The 9,646-nt window shown below is 45.0% G+C and overlaps 1 protein-coding gene across 2 annotated transcripts in view; it reads left to right on the top strand.

Annotated features, from left to right (window-relative positions):
* The first annotated feature begins 1,714 nt into the window (after positions 1-1,714).
* The window catches only part of LOC125738978 (glutamate receptor-interacting protein 1-like), a 76,231-nt gene continuing 68,299 nt past the window's right edge, over positions 1,715-9,646 (top strand). For both annotated transcript variants that reach the window (XM_049008561.1, XM_049008560.1), the window contains exon 1: positions 1,715-2,081. In XM_049008561.1, coding sequence (XP_048864518.1) covers positions 2,027-2,081 — 55 coding nt within the window. In that variant the 5' untranslated portion in view covers positions 1,715-2,026. The remainder of the gene's footprint in view (positions 2,082-9,646) is intronic.

Raw genomic sequence — 9,646 nt, 5'->3', positions numbered from 1 at the left:
CAGCCTGTCCCTGGAGCGATGGGTAGCTGGGCTTAAGGGTCCAACAGTCAAATCACTCTGCTAACCTTAGGATATGAATGCGGGATCTTTTGATCACTAACCCACAAAGCAACACGCCATTTAGAACATAGCTAAATGTTGAACTCTGCACACTCCATGCCCTCGCTGAAGAACGGGTAGTCGAGGTCCTCTAAGCATTGATTATGAAGGCTCTTCCTAGATGGTAGCTACCTGGAGCATCATCTGCCAGATCTTCACGCCTGGTGTTGCCTTTTCACAACCGTGGACTGATTCGGCCCTGTGCCGTTCCTGTGCCACACTTTTGACACCCCAAGATGTGACTTTCAAATCATGTATGCAGTCAGTGAATGTGACTGCGGCAACTCCCCATGGTCCGTGTCTGGAGGGGGTGGGGGGGGGTTTGCCAACTAATGGCTAAATAAATTGTGGTATACTGAAAATGTGGAAGGAAGACCATAGGTGTTTGCATTACATATGCATCTATCCAATTCTAATGCTAACATGAACACAACTGCTAACACAGCCCCTATCGCTAACGAGGCCATTGTTTGTGTGTGTACATTCCCTTACACTCCAGAGGGAGTATGTGGCTGTCAGACGTTTGCAGTTCATTGATACCAGTCTGAATGGCTGTTAACTGCCACGAAAACAAAGGACGCCCATCTCATATGAGAACTTCTCCAAGCCAGACGGACCTTTACGGGAACCCCTTAATGTTACACCGCGATAACCAGGCATCATTTGTATTGAATTAATAGAGAATTTAAAAACTACAGCTGGACTACTGATATAGATTCCTTACCAGCTCTAACACATGGATGTAACTGAATCCTGATGAAACCGTCAGTAACACACAGATATGTCTATGGGTGAGGTCATTACTAATTTAACACAGGCTTTACCCGGCAATGTAATTGCATTATCCCTCAGCATTGTGGGGCTCATGGCTCACCCGTCCCCTCTAAACCTTCGCCCGTGTACTGGTGACAGCGATGCACAGACCTGAACCCCCAAGTCCTCATTTCACCGCGGTACAGTTAAAAAAAAAAATCGGCGGTCATACGTAAAGGCAACAGGACGACTTAGTGTTGCTGGGTAGATGGGCAGCTGGTCTGGTCTGCAGCCAGCTTCACCTCCAGCTTCTTCCCAAGTAAAAATGATGTTTTATTTATATAAACCTGTAGGGTTTCACGGTGGCAATACACTACACATAATAACACCGACCACAATAATACTGTTTCTCGCAGTGACAGTGAGTTATTGCTATATAGAGACCGTGACCGTAACATATAAGGTCACTTACATGGTAACATGAAATTGTTTCGAGAACCCAGAAAACAGCACGAAAGAGCAAAAGAGCAGAAGTCGACGTCCCATGCACTGCAGCCAATACTTATTTTTATACTTTGGTTTTCCGTTCTAAATGTATTTGTTTTAACATTTTATTTGCTGATATGTATATTAACCCCCCCCCCCCTCCTAGCATCACAATCTCCTGCTACTGAATGTTCACGATATGCACCTTACGGTCATTAAGAAATGAAACACACAACTTCGTTTGGGTAAAATTTGTTTCCGACAGACGGACACACCTCCCATCACACTGAATGAATGGACTTATACGTATTGTTTCGCATAACGGAGCGCACCGATCCCCAATCCACAGATCCATCACTTATATCTAAACGACTGCTATTGCTAAGGATTCTGCTTTCCCAGTGAAAACGATCTTAATTCAGATAAGGGGAGGGGGGGAACGTGCCCCGACAACTACACGCACGTCATACCGTAATTCCTTTCCCTCCGTCGCCCTCCCCTCCTTTGTCATGTCCTCCGTGGCTCCCTCACTCCATAACGAGGCTGAGCTAGAAGCGGCGTTGAATTTCACCGGCCACAAAAACGAGGATCCGGGGCGGTAGGCACCGAGATCTGTGCGCCGAGGCTGGAATGCGCCAAGGGCTTAAGGTTTAGAAATACATATCTGAATGCAAACACTGCGAAGGAGATGCCTGGCTGGAAAAAGAACATGCCGGCTTGCTTTCAGGCCGACGATGAGACAGGTAAGCAAGGGAGCTGGGCTCTCATTTTTAAAGTGGATACACGCTTTGCACGGAATCAGCTGGCTGTAGGGGAAGGGGGGCTGCTCCAGTTCCTTACAGCTGTGATCGGGACCGGTGCCACGGTATACAAAGTTACTATGCGATCGCAAGCTTGTCGACCTGCTTTGATCGTTCTTATTTGAAGGGGGGTGTGAAGACAATGTGTTTGCTTAGCGTTCGCGCCATGATTTAATTTCAAGTTGCAAACAGAGAAGGGGTTGCGGGCAGTGCATCCAGCACCATGCCGTGTCCGTAAGCAGATGCTCACCGCTCCGGGCTGCACGGGAACCGAAGCGTCCGTCCAGTGTTACTTTGAGGACCAAACGCGTGGTTCAGTGTAGGTTCGGGGTAGCAAGTTATCTTTCCGGTACATGGATCGTGCTGATTGTGGTTTTTGTATGTGTCCCTGTGGTCGCATTTTTGTTAAGGGATTACAGGAAACCAGTACCGTCTTAGATGTGTGGGGGTTTTTTAAAGGTAGGGGTGTGACCACGAGAATTGATTTGAATGTGGGGGAACCATTGCCGTCGGTGTCTGAATTTAAGATCCGTCGGTGTGTGAGCCGGTCACTGACAGTCAGTAGGGTGTATCTGTGCCATGCTCCGTGGAGGCACTGAACGAAATGGCAGCGCATGGTAAATTACTACGTTTGTGTAGGTTTCGGGCATGGATGGTGGTGATCATCACTATCGTGTTATGTTTTGGGGGTGGGTGTGAAGGATTTGCCCTTTTTTGCACGGAAAACAAACCTGCTACACAAAAGATCGGGTAGTACAGTATGTTGTATCATATATATTTTTTGTAACACAACAGCCTACGTAAAAGTTACAACCTCGAATGCAAATATATTCCTGAGTGGTCGTGCTATTTAAGGACACAATATACAGGCGGCAAGAAATAGATGTTTTAATGTTATTTTGAAATAAACGCGAATAAAAGGAAGAATAAAAATGGCTCAGAATGTGTCTTTGCATTTCCCTCAGCACGTGATTCTTCAAAGGCAGCAGAAATAAAGGTCATACGAGAGTATTATCAGTTATGGCTTAACTTTGCCCGTGTTGCAAAGAGCTTCTTTGTGGAAACAACACAGGATTATATGCAGACTTAACAGTTAGGGACGCACACAGTGTTTCCATATACAGTGTAAACTGCAAATCTGATACACGCTTTATGGATTATGTTAGGAGATTTTATGTCTTAAAGCGTATTACACTGATCTCGCGACTTGTCATCTCGGCTGTCATTTTTGGCTGGTAATTATCAGTGCCTTTCACCCCTCTGGGGAGATTCCGGATTTAAGTCGGTCCGCCGTGCCCGTTAGGTAAATCTGTGCACGGCTGGGCGGGGTCTGTGACATCCATTCTGCAGATGGCTCTCAAAGCGGAGTCGGACCTGGCCAAGGTTCCCGTTGAGTCCCTAACATCAGAACCCACCTCGGGGATGGGGCTACACCATGCATCAGTGACTCATACCCTGTGGGGGCCACAGAGAGGTAAGGTGCCACAGACAGCCGTTACAGCTGGTCTTACAGCTGGTGGCACTTATTACAGTGATTATCACTGTACTGAGCTCAGGAAGGGGAGGTTGTGTCTTTGATTACCAGTCTGGGAGTTTCTGTCACTAGCTGGTACAGGGTGCTTAACCTGTTGGTTTGGTACCTTTGCTGCTACATATCATGATGTGCAAAAAGCATGCATATCAGGTAGATATAAAATGCATAAATATTTGGCATCTGCACATCTCAAACTTTTGTCCACAAATCGTAGATCAGGTGGCAAGGTCATAACAGTGTTATGGTGTATTTTCTCCTGGTTTCAGAGTAAGCTGTTTTTTTTTCCTCAAGTAATAATTAAAAGAAACAGAATTACTCTTGGTGACGCATTAATCAAAGTAAGGTGCACCCCACCGCCATGCTGCCATGTTCTGTCCTGCTCGTTCGATTGCCATCCGCGAGGGGGAAGTCCGGAGACTGCCACACAGGCTCTGGCTTTGGTGGGGTCGAGGCTAGGCCCCTCTCCCAATCTCATGGTGTCGTCTGCTGTCAGCTTACCACCTTCATTTCTGTGGGTGGAACAGCGGCTCTAATGGTTTTATGTGCTTGATGATGCCTGTAGATTTATTTTGGGGGGGTCAGTGGTGGAGCACGTGCATTGAAAGTGAGCATTAGTGATAGCAGCCTTCACCACCTCGCAGTTGCCGTGGGTGCTGCCCATTGAGAGTGAGACTTACGACGGGATTAATTGGCCTACCCAGACTGCGAGGAATATTATAAAAATAAATTAAATGAAATTCTAATTCCTTCCCCTGAGCGTATCTTCAGCTTGTCATAGTGCCCTCAATCAGTCGGTCCGCACACTAGGTTTAGAGTATTTTACTTTTTTAATGTGTTTGCAAAGCATTCAGGGCTTTGTACATCACTGTACCCAGAATGCATTTCTGTTAATATATTTAAGTTGTCATACTGGGGTCTTGTCAAAATAAACTTTTACAGTGGGTTTTACGGCTTCAGTGACAGTCCTTCTAGTATTAGAAAGCTAGTCGGCCTTAGATGAGTGTGCTGGAAACCAGTCTGCTGTTTGCTAAGGTTTTTTTCTCATTGCTTGGAGAAGTTTTACACTGTGTAAGTTATATTGTTTCACACTTTTCAGCTCACGCGGCCTTTTGGGTGATCCTCTCTAGCATGCCGCATGTGTGGGCACCCGAGACGAGACCTGCTATGCTGAGTTAATTAGATTTTTCTTCACAAAATGCCCGAAGTCCTTTTTAGCTGATCAGACGCTTAAGCACCAAACTGGTAATGGTGCTCTCTTAGCGTACCTCGGATCCTGGCAGAAAGCGGAAGCGAGACTCCAAACGTGGCACGCCGGGTCAGGGTTTAACAGACAACCGATTCCTCTAACAAATTCATGACAGAGAAATTCGGTTAATATTTCCATTACGGCTGACGACGAGTGCTCTCATTGTAGGTCATGGTAATAACAAGGACAATTTGATGTTCAATCCTGAGAGATAAAATAAATAAATAAATAAAATAAACGAAAAAAAGGAAATGAGCAAGAACATAAAAAGTGTTTGAAATGTAATTTGTTTCTTGGTATTAAGATCTGCTGTGTGAGTTCATCAAACGGAGAAAAAAGGGAATTACGTTCTCATTTATCAGCTTATCTTTTTTTATTCTTCAGTGGCATTTCCGCCTCTGCTTCACTGCTTCACACAGTTGGCGAGTCCCGGAACGTCGGCAGCTGAAGCTGAGATGGAGGAAGGTGCCACCTGTCACCTGGGCCGTGTGGGGGTGGGGGGGGGGGGGCACGGCCTTTGGCACCTGTCTGATGATAACATTAGTCATCCAGCCTGATGTTACAGCTTTCATGGGGCCGTAATTAATTGCCTACCCACTTGAAATGTTGTTCGACTCGGAGGACCCACTAACTGCGGTGACCTTAGACATGTCTGACGCCCAAACGTTCAATACCAAGAGGCCATACTTGTGCTCTCGGCAGGACTGGTCTTGCTTAGTTGCCTTCCCTGTATGAATTTGGGGAGCAATGAATCATGGGATTGGTGTCGTTTGGCAAGGATGCCATCTATGTATCCTTGATATTTGGGGGGGCACACAAGACCAACATTCGGGGAATTTTTACCATCCTCGTGTACTTGTATTCTTAGTATTGGAACTGGTCTTTGGCAGTGGAAGATGACGTAAAACGGGTATTGAGATTCACTCTTGCCTTCTTCGCCCCCACTGACACTTGGCATGGGTCAATGTTCCTTCGCTTTTTTTTATTTCTCTGCCCCAGGGATGGTTGAATTTTTACGGCTAGTTTATCATATTTATGGAGGCCTCAAATGGTTTTAGTATTCTTGGGTTATTCTGGAGTAATATGTTTTAATTAGAGTTATAACTTAATTTTGCTTTTATGGTGTATATTGGTTCTAATATGGCTATGGTGTATGATTAGTCATCTTGTGCGGATTCTGGAGTTGGAGTGCCGTTAACACCTCAGCTATTGCATCTGCTGTAGCTGGTCTACCAGTAGTCATACAATTACTCTGGATAGGACGTCTTTGATTTATCACCTTGGTGTCTCCATTATTTTGTTTCTTTGTACAGCCTCTGCTTCTTGTGACGGAGTACCTAAGGTAACGGAAAGGTGGGACAAAGACATCTGATTGGTTGATCCTGCCTCCTCTAACTGCTCGGACCCACCTCTTCTACAATCTGATTGGTTATCTCTCTTAACCAATCGTTTTTCCTTCTGCCCTCAGAACATTTTTGTGAAGGTAAAACTCCCATGAGCCTCCATTACCTGTTTCTTTGTACAGCCTCTTCTTCCAGCTCCCACAAGTGACTGAGGTAACTGAGGTTACAGAAAGCTCCCCTGGAGCGCCGTATCTAGGTGGCTGGAAACTGCCAGAAATGTGGCATGTAAGACACTGTCTGGTTCTGGAGGTCCTTTGGAGTAGCGGGAGGAACTGGATGCGATGGCACCGGCATTGTGGCTTCGAAGTTCCCTGGGTGTCTCAAAGGGACTGTACGATTTACCAGCTGGTGTAAGAGGTGGGGATCTCCCTAGAAATGCTGGTGCAGCAGCTAACGCCTTTACAAGACCGAGAGCATCTGAGATGCAGCATCTTGCTTTGCTGATCAATGCAGGCTGGTCTGGGTGGGCTTCATTTACAGAGTAGCACTCGACTGAATTTCACCTTTTATCGAGCGACTTGTGCATGGCTGTATTGGATCAGTTCGTCTAGGTTTTGGCTAGACTGGTGCCGGGTCTGGTGGCAGGTTGCTTAGCTGTTAAAATGCCTGGCGTGAACTGTTATTAGCCTGATGGAAAAGCATGTTATTATTCAGAATATCGTTCTGTTCTCTTGATCAAAAGTAAAGTCACACATTTTATTTACCATTTTTGTACAGCTAGGCTCAATTTGTACAGCTTAGCTAGTTTGAATTTAACTCAGTAATAGCTACATTTTATACTGAAGTTTCTTTACTTGTTATTATATATAAGCATTTTAGCTTGTATATTCCGTAATGATTACTAGCATTAACAGGCATACATATTATTTAAATTTTTTACTGATTTGAAATAGGTTGATCTTATCACACTAATGATGCTCACATCAGGAACAGCTTATTAATTTCTATGATGCTACTGCGACTTACATCATTCAGGTTATTCTGCTTCTGCAAATGCTACACATGTTAAAAGAAGTTACTCATTCTACACATGCTAATGCTATACTCATCACTGGGGGAGGTCACTCATTATAATCATGCTAATGCTACACTCATCACTGGGGGAGGTCACTCATTATAATCATGCTAATGCTACACTCATCACTGGGGGAGGTCACTCATTATAATCATGCTAATGCTACACTCATCATTGAGGGAGGTCACTCATTCTACTCTTGCTAATGCTACACTCATCACTGGGGGAGGTCACTCATTATAATCATGCTAATGCTACACTCATCACTGGGGGAGGTCACTCATTATAATCATGCTAATGCTACACTCATCATTGAGGGAGGTCACTCATTCTACTCTTGCTAATGCTACACTCATCATTGAGGGAGGTCACTCATTCTACTCTTGCTAATGCTACACTCATCATTGAGGGAGGTCACTCATTCTACTCTTACGAATGCTACACTCTGAGGGAGGTCACTCATTCTACTCTTGCTAATGCTACACTCATCACTGGGGGAGGTCACTCATAATTATGCTAATGCTACACTCATCATTGAGGGAGGTCACTCATTCTACTCTTGCTAATGCTACACTCATCACTGGGGGAGGTCACTCATAATTATGCTAATGCTACACTCATCATTGAGGGAGGTCACTCATTCTACTCTTGCTAATGCTACACTCATCACTGGGGGAGGTCACTCATAATTATGCTAATGCTACACTCATCATTGAGGGAGGTCACTTATTCTACTCTTGCTAATGCTACACTCATCATTGAGGGAGGTCACTCATTCTACTCTTGCTAATGCTACACTCATCACTGGGAGAGGTCACATAGTTTATTCATGCAAAAAGCTATACTCCTCACGCTATTGTGCTAATGCTATTCTTGTCATTTGGAAAGGTCCCTCATTCTGCCTATGATAATACTACACTTGTCACGACAAGAGCTGTTTCATTCTTGTCACCACTGTCTTTTGCATTTCCATCGCATTCCAAGAGGCTTAACAGTTGGACTTGACACCTCCTGTCTAGTCTGCACCTGGCTATCATAGAGCAGACCCAAGGTGTCAGGTGTCGTGGTGTATTGAGCAGTCGTGGAACTGATTTGTATCCAAAAGTAGCTTTTCTGCACTGGGTCTATTAAAGTCTTCTGCTGAACTGCAGGTAAACATCAGCCAATAATGGGAAAGCAGCCCAGTCGGTAAATCTTTTATACTTGCAAAAGCCAGGTGTCACTCTTTCTTTCCAAATGATTGCTATAATGAATCCGTTGAGTGTTGGGACTAGAGTGATACCCCCTGGATTCCCCCCTCCCCGCTCCACATGGCCCATCTAACAGATTGTAAGCCACATTGTCTTATTGGGGTCAGCCAAAAGCAATGCATCATCCCTTATTACACTTTCATGTTTTCCCTCTAGGAAAGGATGTCTAGTCTGAAGTTACGACACACAGAATTTAGCCCCTGGTGACCATTAAACCACGCTAAAGCTAAGCTAACGTAGGACTAGCATCGTTTCTAGTTGTATAGTTTCTGTAGTGCAGTGTCAGAACCTCTTCAGGAGGGCAGGTGTGTGACTGTGTGTGGGCAGGGACCCGTGCGTGAGCATACATCTGCCTTCATGCCGTGTTTATTTGTCGTCTTTCTCTTGTCATCCTTCCCACCACCAGAGGCTGCTTGTGGAAGCTGGCTGAACAGCAAAGAATGAACGTTTGTCTTGTCGTAAGTGCTCTCGAGTGGATGAACGCAAAACAAAGTCCGATTCAGCGACAGTGTACTCGTCCTGCTTTGTAAGGTTTATGATTCAAAGGCAATGCTTTTCAAAGGTATTTCTTCAACTCTCCTGCAGTGATCGTGGTCTTCTGCCTACTACTGGCTCAAGCGGCTTTCTGTTACTTTAATGGTTGCGCCGTCACTGAAATATCTGCATGAAAATACAATGTTTACATTTTTTTTAAAGCCTAATGCTACCATCCTCTCTCTTTGTTGAATTACTGACTTTTTTTCAAAGCAATTTGCTTTTGTTCACTGGTGGTTCCTGCTTCTCATTTCTGTTTGAGGGCCTTTTGAAAGGCGGTAAAGGGGCCGTTTAGGCCCAAAGCAGCCACTGGGAAGGTTGCTGCCAAAGGTGAAATCCTGCTCCTTGTGTCACTGCCTAACCGGTATAGGATGACATGGTGACATATGGTCACTTTACATTGCAGGACTAGGTGCTGCCGTAATATTGCAGCGTAACACGTCATTAATATAGATGGTGTTAAGATCCAGTTGTAGCTGATGTCTGTTTGTCGGTATCATAGGTCTAATGTGGTGGAAATGGAGGT

The sequence above is a fragment of the Brienomyrus brachyistius genome, chromosome 3 (assembly GCF_023856365.1).
Source record: "Brienomyrus brachyistius isolate T26 chromosome 3, BBRACH_0.4, whole genome shotgun sequence".
In the NCBI taxonomy this organism is placed as follows: Eukaryota; Metazoa; Chordata; class Actinopteri; order Osteoglossiformes; family Mormyridae; genus Brienomyrus; species Brienomyrus brachyistius.
This window is presented reverse-complemented; position numbering and strand designations above follow the sequence as displayed.